The sequence below is a fragment of the Thunnus thynnus genome, chromosome 23, assembly GCF_963924715.1.
Source record: "Thunnus thynnus chromosome 23, fThuThy2.1, whole genome shotgun sequence".
NCBI classification, from domain to species: domain Eukaryota; kingdom Metazoa; phylum Chordata; class Actinopteri; order Scombriformes; family Scombridae; genus Thunnus; species Thunnus thynnus.
The window spans coordinates 10,297,316-10,314,107 of record NC_089539.1 but is presented as its reverse complement, the minus strand read 5'-3'; the positions used below and the strand labels follow the sequence as shown (position 1 = coordinate 10,314,107).

Sequence of the window (16,792 nt, the reverse complement as noted above, 5' to 3'; positions counted from 1 at the left end):
TGCTATCAAGATGTTCAAATGACCTGAAATTATTGTCTTACTTGAAAGCTGTATATGCCAGTAAGGGAAAGCTTTTCCCTAAGTCATTTACAGTGTTAGGACAGTAGGAAGTTCTGGTGTTGCCTTAAGAAATTCCTTTTTTTTTGTTTTATGGAAACTCCTCCCTGTGTGTCAGAACATTCTGCCCTTGGTGGTGTGAGCTGTTCTTATGAATGGCCAAAACAAATCATACTGTCTGGGCTAGTGTGAGAAAATTTCATGCTTGTACTTCAGTGCTGTATGTTACACAATGTAACGCTACTAAGTTACATTCTTGTAGAATAACTCTTTATTCAAGGTTTGTGCAGGCTAGGCAAAGCAAAGCTGGCAAAGCAAAGCAAAACAGAACTAAAGGATCCAACAAGAATTGGGAATAGGTGACTAGACAGAGAACAGGAAAGGAGCTGACAGACAGACTTTGTTAGCAACCAGCTGGTGAACACAGTGTAGGATTTAGCTGCTAAGGGGCGAGATTATTCCCTCAGGAGTTGGTGGAGAACAAAACTGAGCTAAAAGGACGGTAAATATTGGACTATTGTTGGACAGAGACGCACCTCTAAATGAATGCTTATGTTGCTCTATATACATTGGATGTGTAAATAAGCAACTGTATGCTAACAAGTTTGCCATATGGGTGCTAATATGTCAGCATTGTGTTCAGAGCTCGTTTCAACTTGTTCCCAAGTGGCAAAAAAAATTGATTAATTATTACTTTTAAAATAAATAACTCTTCAAATGTTACCTTCAGAAAGCAGAAACTAAATTTCAGCCCTGTTGAACATGTTAAGGCAATCATAAAACTAGGAGGAAGTTCAAAACAGTAAATTGTTGGGGAGTTAAATGTCAAAGGGGAAATATTATGACTAACTCATTCCCTGTGTGACTTTGTGAATCTTTGTCATGTTGACACAACAGTCGAATGTTAAGAAACATGAGTATTCATTCCTCCAGTTCATTTTTGTTTTGTGCTGAAGTTCAAATTTCAACCAGCAATTATGTTTTTTCACACATAGCGCTCCTAAAGACGGTTGTACACAACGTAATGAACATCATGCTCAGATCACATTACACATTATACAATACGTCTCTGTCTACGTGACTTATGATTGAACTGGATTTAATTGGGTAAATTTACAATGCTGTTTTCTAAGGAAAAATTAAGTTGTAGTGTGCACTTCTGCCCCTCTCCTGTAAATCCAGATACACACTTACTGCTCGTTCTGTTTTTGTGTATTTATTTGTGCAGTGGTGCGGGTGGTGGGCAAGGATTCAATACCATTTCCACTTTAGTATGGTTCATGACACTCAAATAGAAAAAAATTAAAGTGTGTCATCAGTGCAAAGGAAGAAGTTAATACAATGTCCAGCATGACTGTAACATTACATTAAATCCTTTCACACACACATATATTCAATAAGCCCCGCCTCTAGAGGGAAATATTAAAAACTCTTTTCAGCAGCTTGTCTTCCACTCTAGCTCTAACACCACAGCTAGATATCACCACATTCAGGGCTAAAATTAACAAGTAACCTCCTCAGCATCAGATTTCCTGTCATACCAGGTGGTCTCCCAGCCAACCCTCATCAGAGCCTGCCACTCAACCCTACTTGAAAAGAAGAAGAGAAAAGGAGGAATATAAAGAGTGCAAAGAGTTTACAAGATTACAGGACTTGGAAAAGCAGAGGAGTAGCAGAAGTCTGTGTCCAGTGCTGGCTGGCTGGTGAAAATGATCCTGTGGGTTGCCTTGCTGATGATGTCTCACTGCTGTTTGAATGGAGCTGCAGCAGAAAACATGGGACTGGAGAGGATACAGAAATGTAGCACTACGTGTTCTCAGGTAAAACTGCATCCTCAGGAGCATTAACTTTAGCACAGCTTACTCAAAGATTCTCATTGTGCTGTTAAATATCAGTGTCTTCTATTATTAACTACTTCTATTTACAACTACTACTATTTCCTACTGCTGATGACCTGTAATACTACATACACCAGCTGTGAAGACCTCTGCTACCACTAATTATACAGCTACTGCCATGACTGATACAGAAAGAGAAATAAATCAGTATTAGAGGGGGATTTTTTTTTTAAAGGACTTATGAGTTAACCTTGATTCTGGATTTCCTTGAAGGCTTGCCAAACAAGACGTAATCTGTTGAATCCAGATGAAAGTGCTTCAAGTGTGTGCTGCTGTAAAGCTAAGACATTTATGATTCACTTAAGCTAACTTTAGTATTTACTTAAGCTCATGTTAAGTGAGACTGGACAGGTAACTCTAACAATGTTCTTCTGTCTCAGTGAACAGACTCTGATCCTATAAACTCTTGAGAAACTGGTTGCATTATCTTTCTCATTGTTCCAAGTGCACAATAAAGATACAGACACTCAAAACAGAGATAAATGTCTTGTTGTAACAGCTGATAGTTCCCCAGAAATCCCAACCTTTTTTTTCCCAGATGACTGGTAGTATTTTGACACCACTGTGAACTGTGTTGACTTTGACTGTGTTGACCTCATATCCTGTATTGACATTGGCCTCCTGCTGGAGACTGTTTGGTCTTTGATCGTGTATACGTCAGAGCAATGTTAAAACTGCACAAGCATTGTAAAGAACAAGCTACCACTCACATCTCTGTTGAGATTTTTTTCAAAACCCCGACGCATCTTGCGATAAATAATGTACTCCAAGTACACAAGTCAAATCATACTTTGTCAGTCATTACTGGCTGCAGTAATGACTGTTGTTTTCTCAGGGCACATTTCCTGCCTGATGGATAAACAAGGATGTATTTAACAAAGTTCTGATATTGATCCAAGTCAAATAATGCTTGATAACCTTGGTGATGCATGATTTGCATGTGTCATCTTTCAGCTCCATATAAATTTTGCACACTGCACAGAATTTTGTTGCAACTCTCATAGCAAGTGCTGCCAAACCGAAGCACACAAACACAACTGCAGTTCTACACCACAGCATAAATAGATTAACCCTGGACCATAACAAACTGCAGCACAAATAAAAACAGGTTGGGTTTCACCAGAAGGAGCAATGAGGATGTAAAAAGCTCCTTATTGTCTGGGAATCCCCTGTCCTGGTGTTACCTTTGGTCATTTTGATAAGAATTCATTTATTAATGGAGCCCAATAAAAAAGCCTTAAAAAGGATTTAAAGAGTTGAAGTGCGTCTCACTCCAGTGCCTCTTGTTCCTCTCTCCTTGTAGGGTCTTCGCTGCAAAACCACACCAAATTGTGAGTATAGACACGCATGACTGCTACATCACATCTGTACTCATGCATGCACACACACACACTAAGTGCTAAGAGCCAGTATTATATTGTATCTTAGTATTTTACTGTTTTGTTCAGTGTAAAGGTCTATAAAACCTCATTTAAACAGTCATGTGCCACCAAAACCATCTATTGAAGCATGTAAACACTTTTGAATATCTGAAAGCAGGGTGCCCCACCTATCAAGCTAAGGCATCAGGAACTTAACCTACTTAAAATAATTACCTGACATGCTATGAAAATAAATGCCTTACATGTTATTCTTATAATTATTACTCTGATAGGTATGAGGGTGTCATATTGAATGTGGAAGCAGATGTGTGTGTGCTTCCACATTCAAATTGAATCTGTTTTGAGTGTCTGTATCTTTATTCAAATTGAATGTGGAAGCAGATGTGTGTCATGCACAGAACTTAAAGCTGTGCATGACACAGATGATGTGTTTTCTTCCTCTCAGTGAATAATAGCGGAAATAAAAAGTATAGATATTTTTACTGGGGTACAATTGGACTGCATAACAGATTCCATTTGCCATGGCAACTGCTTTCCATGGAAACACACACACACACTACTCAACAACCTGCATTGCACGTACACATACAGTATTACGTCACTTTATGGGTAAGCAAGCAGAGAGTTTCACAGACAATGGATGCATTGAAAAAATAATGTGCACTTGTCTTTTTTTCCTGGTCCCTGCCCTGTGTAGATTTGTTCCCTCCTCCGTGTCAGAACCCTCCTGTAAATCTCACCACGTCCTCCCTGTTCCACAACATCAGCCTCTCCACAGTCATGAGTTGTGAGGGGAGGCAGAGGTGCTCGCTTCAGCTCAGAATCAAAACCGTATTACAACTCACTGGTATGTACATGTGATGGCTTGAAGTAGACAAAACATTTACTGGCTGCTGCTATTCAATATGCAAATGAGCTTTGAGTTTCTACCCAGCTGACTTTTCTCATAAACTTGGGTCATCCACAGGGTGGGAAACTCTAATGCACACTCACCACATTATCTAGCGGACTTCAGAATGAAAATTTAGATATTCCCAACTAACTAATAGTGACTAACTACGTTCAGCAGAGAAATGTATCTACAGTAGTTATCTGACACCAAGGTATACAGGATATTATCTTAAAATAAGAACCAAACCCATCCAGACTGTTGAAATGTGTTTGTTTACAATGAATGTTAAAGTTGGAAACTAATGAATTAACTGATGGTTTCAATTCCAGATGTCTAAATAAAGTACATCTTAGTACACAACAGAATGTAGATGGCAGGTATATATATATATATATATATATATATATATATATATATATATATATATATATATAAATATTAATATTTAAAGGTACCTTGTGGAGTTTTTGACTACTAGTTGTGCCATGGACCAATGTTTTTAAAGAAAGAAACATAGCTATGCCCCATCAAAGGCAGTGAAGAAGAAGACTGCTAGCTAGCAAACATGGATGTAAACAATGTAAATGTTTTATGAAGAAGGAAACGCACCTCAAGGATACGCACAATGCATTTGAGTGAGAAACACTTAGAGATCCCCTCCAGTCATGTTTTAAGACTCTGCTTGGAATTATAAATTGAGTCTGATATGGGTTTTCCCACTAAAAAGTTCAATTACCTTGTTCTTCTCCTCCCTCTTCTATAACTGAAAAATGATCTATGATTATGGTTCCATCATGCTTGGTACACCTTAAACTCAGATTTTCAGTGAGGAGATTAAGGTGGAAACAGCCTTCTGGTGTGAAACTCTGCACAAACATCATTCTGCACAGTGACGCTCAAATATCCAAATGAAGGAACAAGAAGAAAAACACATTTTTGAGTGGAGTTGATCTTTAATGTAAATATAATTTTCCAAGAAAATCCCACAGGGCACCTTTAAGCACAGTGTGTACAGAAATGATGGCCTTTTGATTATTACTTGTTCTTGAAATGCTGTTGTATAGAGAGGCTCAATTTCAGTCAAGCAAGGAGAGTCACCCAAACATTTGGGCTGCTAAACATGTAACATTAATAATTCTGGTGGGCAGGAATAAGGTCCTAATCAGGAAGGTGGTGCTTGTATCTTAAAATCGTGATATAATCTAAATATTGTCCACATCATTTTTATTCTGTAGAATGACTGTGCATTCTCTAGAACTGACCTTCACACCTACAGAAGTTGTGACTTCAGTTATTTAACTTTGTATTGACAAGGAAGTATCACATGCAACTCTTTGGTTGTAGTCAAACACAGATACTGTCATGGTCAGAGATGACTATCATTGATGACACATTTAAAAGCATCCGGAAAGTGCAGAGTAACAAAGCTGAAGGAAGTTTGCATTTACGTAGCTAACCACTTTCAATGATCGAACTTCTGCTTTTGCATTATCGTCATGCCAATTAACATGTTCTGTTCCTGATTCCTGACAGCACAAGCTGCATGAACTGATAAGGTTTGGGTAAAACACACACATGCTGGCACTGTTATAACCGCTGCAGATAGCTTTACTCTGCAGGCTGGCATGGGGAAATCCCTTTGATCACTCAGTCAAAAAAACGTGAAAGATGTCTTCCTGCACAGCACTTTAACTAATTATATGCACCAACAGTTTTTACTGTAACTGATTAGTTAACTGTCTGGTTAATAGTTGATGTTACTGTTTGCAAGCTGCAGTTTCAGCTGTCTTCTACACAGGCTTCTGACTGAGACATTTTTTTCTCACCAGAGTCCGTCCATGGTGTGTCCATCTGCACGATGACACCAGGGATGTTGACCAACTGCCAAATCTTCGGCTTCACAAAAAAATCTAGAGAGAGGATGTCTGGACTGCAGGTACTGTTAACAGCACCACTAGCATCATGTTTACATTCAGTTTCTCCACATTATTGGGTGTAGGAAATAGGAGTTTAAGGGAGGGAATTATATTGCTAAAAAAGCAAATAATGAAGAAAATATTTCTCTGTAACACCTGTATTATTTTGTTCATGTGTGTTCTACATCAGTAAGAAGAAATTTAAAATATATTTGATTTCATTTCACAATTAAATTTTCACAAAACTTAATTTATGGTGTATTTTTTATATTATAAATAAGCTATGAACTCTCAGAACTTGGACTAGAACAGCTAATTTGACACTGAACCATCAAGTAGGTAGAGATATGGGTCCAAACACGTACAGTTAGTAGTTTCCATGACGACATTGCTGATCCATGGCAGACATGTGACAGCTTGTGTGTTTTTATTTCCCTTTTTCCCGAAGGTGGAGGTTGAGGATGATTGCACTAATATATCTCCAAACCAACGAATGCAAATATTGGTGAAAACATTGCCAACCTACTGTGGCATAACATGGACTGGCACCTATCATGCTCCAGGTATGAACATGTTGACATTGGCGTATGCACACACAGACATACATGCACGTTTATGAGCAAACAGGAAATTTAGTATCTGTAAAGGAATGTTTTCGCATAGTAAATAGTTGAAGTCAATGTGTAATCTCTCAAGTACTTCCTTGTAATTGATATAAACAGTCAACATCAGAAACACTTTGAGCCCAGTTATATTGAAATGAAGGTAAATAATTAAACTGTATTGATGGTTATTATGTAAAAGCAACACGTGCAGGGGCTAGGTCACATTTCTCTTGCTGTCATTTTTTCCTATGCTTACTTTTTACTAGTTTAAAAGTACTTACTTTTCACCACAGGATGCACCAGTGAAGATTTGAGAAGACATGTCCCAGAATGCATCAGTAAGTAAAATTTTGTTTCTTAAATAAACAAGGCAACATGTCTCACATACTATAACCCTTTTTGTCTATAAGGAGTTGTTTTGTCTACTTGGATTGTTTTGATTGAATAGATTTTAGGTTAAACTGGAGAAGGTTAAACTATAAGATTTTTGAGAAAAAAGCAAAGATGAGAGAAAAAGCAAAAAAAAAAATACAACTAATTTAGTGTTATGTTTCTTTTTCTTTCCTGTTAATCATTGTGTTAACCCTCAAATTTATCTTGTGGCCCCTTAGGGGGTCCCGTCCCTCAGTTTGAACACTACTACAATAGGAGAGATGTAAGCCTTTACATGTACCTATGAGTGAGTTGAAAATCTTTTACTAATATTGACCTCTGTCTCTTGCAGCTGGAAGGCTGTCGTATGATGTAAACCCAGAAAGGAAGGAGCTGAGTGTCAATGTGACAGACATGCTTGAAGACCACGACTACCACCTCCGTCTGTGCCTTAACAATTTCATCTGTGCTGGCACAGGGGCCCATACCCTGGTTAGTCCCTCTAATAATTGGAAATGAGAATCAGAATGACTTTTTTGTGCTGTAAAATACTGACTATAAACTCAGAGAGCCAACAGAATCTTAAATTCAGTACTACAGAACAGTGCAAGAAAATATGAATACACCACGTATACGTCTGTCAGAGAGTCAATGAAAACGGTATGAGCACAGTTGTACAGTGTTAAGTTCACAGCAGGAAGATCCTGGGTTAAAATCCACCGACTTGCTTGGAGATTTCTGTTTGTTCTCCCTGCAACTGTGGGAATTTCTTTCAGTTGCTCTGGTGTACTCCCACAGTCCAAAGGCATGCAGGTTGGGTGTACTGGAAACTCTAAATTTCTCATAGCTGTGAATGGTTGTCTGTGTCACCTGTAATAGGTTGGAGACAGTGGTGGAAGAAGTACTCAGATTTTTTACTTAAGTAAAAAAAAAAAAGCGATACCACAATAAAAAATATGTTCTGATTCACAGTCTTACCTAAATAATAATATTGGCAGCAAAATGTACTTAATGCTTCAAAAGTACTCATTATGCAAAATGGCTCCATTTAGAGTGTTACGTTTATCATATACAGTATATTATTGGATGATTAATAATGATTCATTAACATGTATATGTAAGCAGCATTTCAGAAGAAGAAGAAGATAAAGCTAATTTTAACAACTTGCACTGTTAGCTATTTTAATCCAAAACAAGGCATGTATATCTGAAAAGCAGCTTGTAACCATAGCTATCGAATAAATGTAGTGGAGTTACAAGTACAATATTTTCCACTGAAATGTAGTGGAGTAAAAGTACAAAGTGGCATAATATAGAAATATTCAAGTAAAGTATAAGTACCTCAAAACTGTCCAGGGTGCTTGGTTAGTCTCCAGTGTCCCTGTGTGTGATAAGAAGGTATGAATGATGGATGTATGGACTTTGAACATGCCGTAATTTCTGGCTGTGATGTAATGGCAATTACTGTGCCATCGGCTTCACATCAGTAGTAGTGTATCTATGACAATTAACTTTTTAAGGTTAGAGCCCTTTCTCACTTAGTCAGTGGGTCGTTCACTTTGTATTTCAATGGTTAAAATTACACACTCACTACTTATCATCAAAACTCTCAAAGCTGTCTTTTAACTGCATCTGCCTTTCAGTCTTTTTTATTTTCTTTCATTTCATTTCATTTCATTTCATAGCTTATAGCTAATTTTCATCTGCAGTCCCTTTGGTAAGTCACAATTAAAACATCTAACAGTATGAAGCAAAAAAAAACAGGACAGATAATACAAAGCTACACACACATAGCACATCACACATAGACCCACAATGTCAGCTAGAAATGACTAATGTATGCTTGTCAAAGTTAAAATGAGATTATTTGCGTTCATGAGAAGACCATGAGATAAAATGTAATCAATGTTTAGAGCTGATTAGGTTTTAGCAGACTTTTTAATTTGGTTATAAAAGTACTAGTGGAGCTGCAGTTCTTCATATTGTCAGGCAGGGCATTTGACTGAGTTGTGGCTTTCACAGAGAATGCTGATTGTCTGAATACAGTGCGACGAAATGGTGCAGTACAATCTTTTATAGAGAATATTCTTGAGGATTTCACTGAATGAAAATACACAAAGTCACATAGTGGCGGAGGGGCTAAGCCATTTAAAATTTTATAAACAAGGCAAAAATTTGAATATGATCTATAATTCTCTTATTTCTCTTAAGCTCAATAAATTGTATTTCTTCAGTATCCTATAGTGATGATAATGCATCATCTTTTATCCAGAGTTTTTAAGGTTTGTTTATATAAAGATTCTAGTGGTTTTATGGCTGTTTCTCTAGCTTGCCCCCAACATGTAATGTAAGGATCATAGCATGCATAAATATCTTGGCTGGATCCAGAGAGAGACATTTTCTAATGTGTCTAAAGTTTGCCAAGTTGTACTTTATGGTTTTTGCCATTTTTTAAACATGTTTATATAAATTGTAAACATTTTAATTTAAATTAAAATTTGGATCCAATATCACGCCAAGATATTTAAAATCAGTGACTATTGACTAATTTTCACCTTTGATGAGACTTTATCAGCATTAGGAGGTTGTACCATGGTTTTAGAAAAAAAAACCATACCTTTTGTCTTGTCAACATTTAGACTAAGACATGATTGGCTGTGTGATCCTTTCCATCGCAATTGCAATACATTTGCAGTTCTTTACCATAGTACACTGTTGTGGAACATCATTAATATATAGTCTAAATAATAGGGGACCTAACACTGATCCTTGTGGTACACCCATTGTGAACTTCATGTTACTGAACAGTGCGTCTCAAACTTTAACACATTGCATCCTACTAGATAGATAGGAAGACATCCATGTCAGTGATTTAGATGAAAAGTTAAATTTAGAGAGTTTCGAGATTAAAACGTCACGATTGACTGTATCAAATGCTTTACGCAGATTTAAAAATACAGCACCAACTCCTTTATCAAGCCTAGATTTAATTTGTTCTATTGCATGTAAGGTAGCTGTTTGGTGGAATGATTTGCTCTAAAGCCAAACTGCATACAATATAAACCAAAATTGCTTGTGTTAAGAAATGCTGTCAATTGTTCAATGACAACTTCTCTGCAACCTTTCAGAGTACTGGCAGTATGTTTATCAGTCTATAGTTACTGGATTCGTGGCAGTCTCCAGATTTAAAAGTTACACGTGCCAAAGAGAGATAGATAAATGCTATAAACTCTGTTTACATTCCAGATAAAGAAGGAGGAACCCATGAAGAGAGCCACCCTCCCTTACTCCAGACCTTTGCCCTGCCTCTGCATTGAGGTAAAAGTTTCTGTCAACACGCCTGGCTTTCAGCACTTAGGATCTGTTTATATTAGTATTAGTCAACTGCACACAGGAGTTAACCTTTACCATTCACTGATTAATTCCTTACAGGGATGGTCTGCTGTGACAGATGCCCCCAGAGTCCGGGTCTGCCCGTTCAAAGACCGTGAGTCACTTCATTGCATTTAGTCACAAAAGATTCTGTGCTGTAAAAACGGATACATGACCTGGGTTATCCCCGCAGGTCTTGAGGAGCTGTGGCTTGGAATAACTTTTGACCCACTGGAGGAGGCACTATCATGGGAACTTGCTTGTCCAGTTGCTGTTGTTGTTGCTTTGTGTCAACAAAGAAAGGACGGCATCTGTGTGGATCTGCCCCATTCCTCCCGGAATGTTAGCAGAGAAAAGGTAGCAGCCTTTGACATGCTCAGTAGCTTCAGGGCAAAGGTTCTGGCTGCTGGTTTTGGTCACAAATCACTAAAGCATGAATCTGAAGGCAGTGTACACATAAGCCAATGGTACATAGGATTATACACATTCCTGGCATGCTAGAAATGCTACACAGATGATAATTATTGTAGGATTTAGATTATGAATGACAGAACAGATGACACACTATCACTGGGTGAGTGATTGTGATAAGGTGTCAGGAGTTTGAACGTGTCATGGTTTATGACATGTTCAAATGTCTTAAGACTATGACTCAGCACAATTTTACACATCATTTAATGGGGGAAAGAAGTTACGATGACAACAGCAAGAGTGCTTTTTTATTGACGTCAAAATGTGCTCTTAATGCTGCGTGGGTCTCTGCTACACAGATGATGTCAATGTCAAGTGTTTACATATTAAAGTAAACTGTGGAATACTTAGCCAGTTGTCTTAAAAAAGAAGTGAGTATGGGTTCATGTTTTGCTTCAACCCCATACTCTTATGTTTTTCTTAAACATCAAACCAAACTCATAAACTTATCTAAACTGTTGCTCATCTAACAGCAGTAAGAGCACGGAGCAAGGGGGGAGATTATGCACCTGAGAATCCTTAGACAACACCAAGATTGTATTTTGATCAGAGATCATCATCAGAAAAACCATGAGGTCATGTCACTTGAGAAGTGACCTGCCTGTTGATATAAAAATAGCCAGTGACGCAGGGAGTCTCTCAGCTGAAATCTGAATCCACCTGACATAAAAAAAACAATGAAGTCTGAACCCAAACAAAGCGTGTGATGAAGCATTTTTTCAGTCTGATCTAAACTAAATACTTATACATCCACTTAAGTAATTACAACACTGTACGTGCGTAAGGATTGTCATTTCATGTGTAACTTATTCATAAAACTTTGCTTTGCAGATAACATTTACCAAAGTGGATCCACACCCTCAACTGTGCATGAAGGTAATGATCATTTTCCCCCTTTGGCGCTTTAGGAGTTTCACTGTAGAGAAATAATACAGCTGACACACTCATATTATTGTTATTAATTAATTATTGATAGTACAGTACCATTGTATTAGTTAGCTAGTAGGCATTACTTCTCACTTGTAGGATTGTAAGTCTTTACTTAAAGGGGACGTAAATGCTTTTTGTGGTTTTCTGTCATTTATATACTCTTACAGTGTCAGTTCAGACACCCAGAATATAAATACTTGGAATTGTGCATATGTGAGTGTAAAGCTGTGGCTATTGTGCAAGTGTTGCTCTTATTAAGGCTTGAATAGCAGAACTCAGGGTTACAACATAGCTGCGTTAAAGGAACAGTTCAACATTTTGGGAAATATGCTTATTTGCTTAGAGTTCTGGGGAAAACACCTAGTCTGGTTCTAAAACAGAGATAACAAAATTCACTATATAAAATATAATTTTAATATGTTCTTTAGTTCACTGCAGGCTCTCAGTCCTGGACCAGGTGTCCCTTTGATGATGAGAGATTCCAAGGTACTAGTTTTTCTCACATCAGCATGATAATCACGTCACATCTAATTATTGCATACAACAGTCAGTTGTTGTACAATTTGTCATTATAATGATAGCAGCACAATCATTTCCAGCATGGGAGGTGACTGTGACAAGACAACAGGGTCATGAAGAGGTGAAGATGTCGTCAAAGATCAATGCGACTTTCTCTGTGGGGCTGTGTGAGCAGTCTGCAGTGTCTCCCATGTGCCAGACTACTGAGACACACTCTGTACATGTGGTAGGTGTCACACACTCTACATCTGTGAATTGAGGGCAGTGCCAGCAGTGCAGATTCAGAAAAGATGATGATGGTATAGAGATTGCAATCTTATAAGTAGCTCTGATATCTTTTCATTTGGGCTCAAAACATTCTTGTTAACTTTGTTGTATATTTACTTTTCGTTGCTAGGAAACACTCTCTGTGATTCTGGAACTTTTTTTGACCATAAATCAGATTAAGTCACTCTGTGTTGAGAGCTGAGATGTATCAACATTTTTCTGAGCTCCAATTGCCATCTCATATCTTACCATTGTTCGCTCCAACAGTCACTTTTTTCCTGACTGGTGAAGCACTACGACAACCGGCAACCTTAAGTTATCATGTAATTAGCTGCGGTTAATTGTAAATTTTCATGTTTAATGTAGTGAAATGTTATTAAAAAGGCACAATAAATGAACAATTATATGGTTAATCTTGCGGCTCCCTTTTGGAACCGCTGCTTGTAAAGCATAAACCATCATTTGTGATCAACAAAGCAATTACAGGTAATTACACCTTTAAAATGAGGTGTATAGAAATCACAAGGCATCTGCCAAAATAATAAGTTTGAACTCGTTGTTGCAGGAAGATTCTTGTACTCTGATGTTAAACAGTATCGATTATCTCATCTCTTTTCCTCAGTCACTGCTGTAGACAAAACAACACAAACAAGCAAAACAGAAACCATTACAATCTCCACAACACCTGAAAGGTTAAGCAGTTCATGTGTCTTTTGTCTTTCTCAGGAGAAACATAAGTCTGTTGACTTAAACCTGCCAGGAGAACTATGCAAAGTCAACTCTTGTCTCCAGGTTTGTTTAGTAAATAGATCCTCTGAGTTTAACCAGCACATTACTTGAATAGACAATGACTTTGAATACACATTTTGTATTTGGACAGATAAAGAGGCTCGATGTGAAGTTTGCAGCCACAGTCATGCACTGTTATGACCAATGTGGTAAGTATGCTCTGGTTTCCTGGCATCATTTTGAGAAAGGAAAGTATTCTTTGTCCCAGCGCCATTTACTCAGTGATGATAATTACTTTGCAATGATGGAAAAAAATCATTATATGTTAATATAAGGGTTCTGTGGAAAGTGAAAGATCCTGTCTTTGTTGCACCCTGTTATGATTTGAATTCCAGTTTCCCCTAAGAAATTTGAAGATTGTGAAGCTGTGGGAAGCAGAAAGTACACTGATTATATCAGTTTGTCTGACCAACTGTGAAATTTGCTTCATTATCCTCAAGAGATATTGCTTTAATGGAAGAGTTTGACATTTTGGGAGATATGCTCTTTCACTTTCTTGAAGAGGGTTACATGTGAAGATTGATACCACTCTCATGTCTGTGGGGGAGACCGGGGATGGCTGTAACATTTTTGACATTTCTGTCTGTAGCATGGAGCTCTTTTAAACCACTGCATTCAAAATGTGATGCAAAGTAGTGACATGTGTCTGCTATTAAATGGTGTAGCTTTTATCTCTGCAACACAAACAGAAAATGCATGGTTTAGTCTCAAACACAAGGAGTTAAATGTTACAACTGACCCCATAGTCTGGGTTCGTTGTAACATACCCTGGGATGAAATGTAACATTATGAAATAAGAATTATGACAAAAACTTTTTATTCAACACTTTAATGACTTTTTAACATAGTTGGGATGTGTTTGTGTGTGTGTGTGTGTGTGTGTGTGTGTGTGTGTGCCACACTAACATTTAATCATAGTAATAAAACTGAAAACAAATGTGCAAATGTGCACTAGCTGTGTGAGTTTCTGTGTGAGTGTGTCTGTGTGTGTCAAGTATGTTAGTCAACGTCTGAGTCACAGTGGTGACAAATGTATGGCACTCCTGGTGTGCAGGCTTCATGGGTCCAAAGACTACAGGTCATACAGCAAACCCGATCTTAGCTTTCCCCACTCTTTACATCATTTGATGCTCTCTTCTAAATGTTGAGAGGCACCCCCCTGTAAGTCTTTCTCTTTCAGGACCTAGGCAATTCAAGGTAAACATATAAATATAATGAAATGTTTTGCTTGGGGAAGGTTGCAACATTTTTTGACATATTGTTACAACTAACCCAGACTCTTGTAGTCATGAACTAGCTTACCTTACAGCTAACAATTAAAACATTAGCACTAACAACTTGCATGAAAGATATCTACACAGACACATAATTAACATGATTTAAGTTTGATGAGTTTATCTACAAAGCAGGCAATGCTATCACAAAAATAAGTGAAGTAAAAAAAAATACTTTCTTACCTCAAAATTAGTTTTGTCTTTCTAAAATGGGCTGTGTCTGCCACAGGGTGCTACTTCCTCACATTTGGAACAAGTACTAAAGTGAGCATGTGCAGAGTGACTCAGGTGACTTGTAACTTGTTCCTGATTGGAGAAATTGACAGTGTTACAACTAACCCATGTTACAACCATCCCTGGTCTCCCCTACGCTAAATATGAAGCTGAAGCCAGGGGATGCTTAGGTTAGCTTAGCATAAAGACTGTAAACAGGGGCAAACAGTTTTTGTACAAATTTGATTAATTAGCGAGCTTTACAGGTGCTGGTAGGCAGATTTTGTTACCTTTGGACAGAGCCAGGCTAGCTGTTTCTTCCTGTTTCCAGTCTTTATGCTAAGCTAAGCTAACCGTCTGCTGGCCCCAGCTTTGTATTGAACAGACAGATATGAGAGTGGTATCGATCTTCTCATCTAACGGCAAGAAAATGAAGAAGTGTCAAATTATTCCCTTAAAACATATGAAATCCTTCCAACAGCCGGGTGTCATGTGTCCACCAGTCTTCATACTGTAAATTCTCTTCACAGATCCATCACTTCTCTTCACCAAACAAGTCACTTGGGACTTGACCTGGTTCATTGTGCCTGCTGGTGTTTGCCTGTCTGGCATCATAATTGTCACTCTGGTGCTACATGCAATGTTAACTGGTAGGTAAAAAAGTCATGCTATCATGCTCAGGGCTGCAGTTATCTCTGGTGACATACTCATAACACTTGTACCAAAATTGAATTAAGCCTAGTTCCAGTGTCCACCCTTCAAACTCAAAGACTTTGTCGCATGCTCCTGATAAGTCTGCACGCTCTTGGTTAAGTCTGCAATGCTGCAGACTTTGTATGACAGATTTACCCAAATGAATAGTGGTTTACTGTAAAAACAAAAACCAAACTCAAAACAGTTATTATGTTTGTGTGCTTTCCCTCTCGTTGATGTCTGATTAAAGTCTTTTAAGTAGTAACTTGTGGGATCTCAAGAAAACATTTGTGTTTATAAAACATTAGTTGGATTGAATATGCACTTAAAGCCAGACTTCCTCTGTGAATTGAAGTGTTTACAGTAAATTAAAATAGCACGTACCACAGATGTGATGGGAAATGCCAAATGAGCAACTCATTTAAATGAATTTGTCATCATATTGGTCTATGTCCTCATCTGATTCCCCACGTATTCTGTTTCAGTGTATAAGAGGAGGAAACAAAAGGGAAACGGAGGCGACTGTTCCTCTGAAATGCACACAGGTAAGATAATCAACTGATTTTATTTTATTTTATTTTTTTACTTTTGATGACCATGTAGCCTATAGATTTAATGAAAATCACCTGAAACTTGAACCTGATTCTGTGTTTTGTCAGAATCTACTCTTGACTGTGTGGTCCCTACATTACAAACTCATCCTGCTCGCCATGGAGGGGTCCTCATACCTGATTCACCGCAGCGTGGAAACACAGAGAAAGCCAACTTACTCTCTGACTGACCAAAAGAACAGCGCTCCATTACCCGCAATGTGCAGTATGAAACTGTAAAAATGTTACACAAACCAAAGGAGTCCTCTGTCGAAACAAGTGTGAGATGTTAGGACAGATATTTCAGATATTTTATATATGTTACTGTGTATATGCTGCTTTGTGTGTTTGTTATAGTTAGTGGCTGATGTTTATGTATTCTGTGTTGTTGTCTGTATGAAAGTTATATTGTCATTTTTTATGTTAAATATTCATTTTGCTTGCAGCTAAAATGTCACAATTTTGTTACATAATAAATATGTAACGGTATTGCTTTTAAAAAAAATGTTTTTGTCTATAAACAGCAATACAATACAATATTTTTTCACAATA

The 16,792-nt window shown here is 37.7% G+C and overlaps 1 protein-coding gene across 3 annotated transcripts in view; it reads left to right on the top strand.

Moving 5' to 3' along the window:
- il17rel (interleukin 17 receptor E-like) overlaps positions 1-16,792 on the top strand; it is a 23,030-nt gene extending 6,238 nt beyond the window's left edge. For 2 of the 3 annotated variants that reach the window (XM_067581427.1, XM_067581428.1), the window contains exons 2-19: positions 1,602-1,877; positions 3,259-3,286; positions 4,035-4,184; positions 6,059-6,165; positions 6,594-6,708; positions 7,044-7,088; positions 7,475-7,614; positions 10,369-10,440; positions 10,555-10,609; positions 10,688-10,851; positions 11,797-11,841; positions 12,324-12,381; positions 12,495-12,640; positions 13,408-13,473; positions 13,562-13,619; positions 15,488-15,607; positions 16,136-16,195; positions 16,310-16,792. In XM_067581427.1, the coding sequence (XP_067437528.1) occupies positions 1,767-1,877; positions 3,259-3,286; positions 4,035-4,184; positions 6,059-6,165; positions 6,594-6,708; positions 7,044-7,088; positions 7,475-7,614; positions 10,369-10,440; positions 10,555-10,609; positions 10,688-10,851; positions 11,797-11,841; positions 12,324-12,381; positions 12,495-12,640; positions 13,408-13,473; positions 13,562-13,619; positions 15,488-15,607; positions 16,136-16,195; positions 16,310-16,431 (1,662 nt within the window). In that variant the 5' untranslated portion in view covers positions 1,602-1,766 and the 3' untranslated portion in view covers positions 16,432-16,792. Of the gene's footprint in view, positions 1-1,501; positions 1,878-3,258; positions 3,287-4,034; positions 4,185-6,058; positions 6,166-6,593; positions 6,709-7,043; positions 7,089-7,474; positions 7,615-10,368; positions 10,441-10,554; positions 10,610-10,687; positions 10,852-11,796; positions 11,842-12,323; positions 12,382-12,494; positions 12,641-13,407; positions 13,474-13,561; positions 13,620-15,487; positions 15,608-16,135; positions 16,196-16,309 lie in introns of those variants that run through there. The other variant, XM_067581426.1, reaches the window with a different exon arrangement.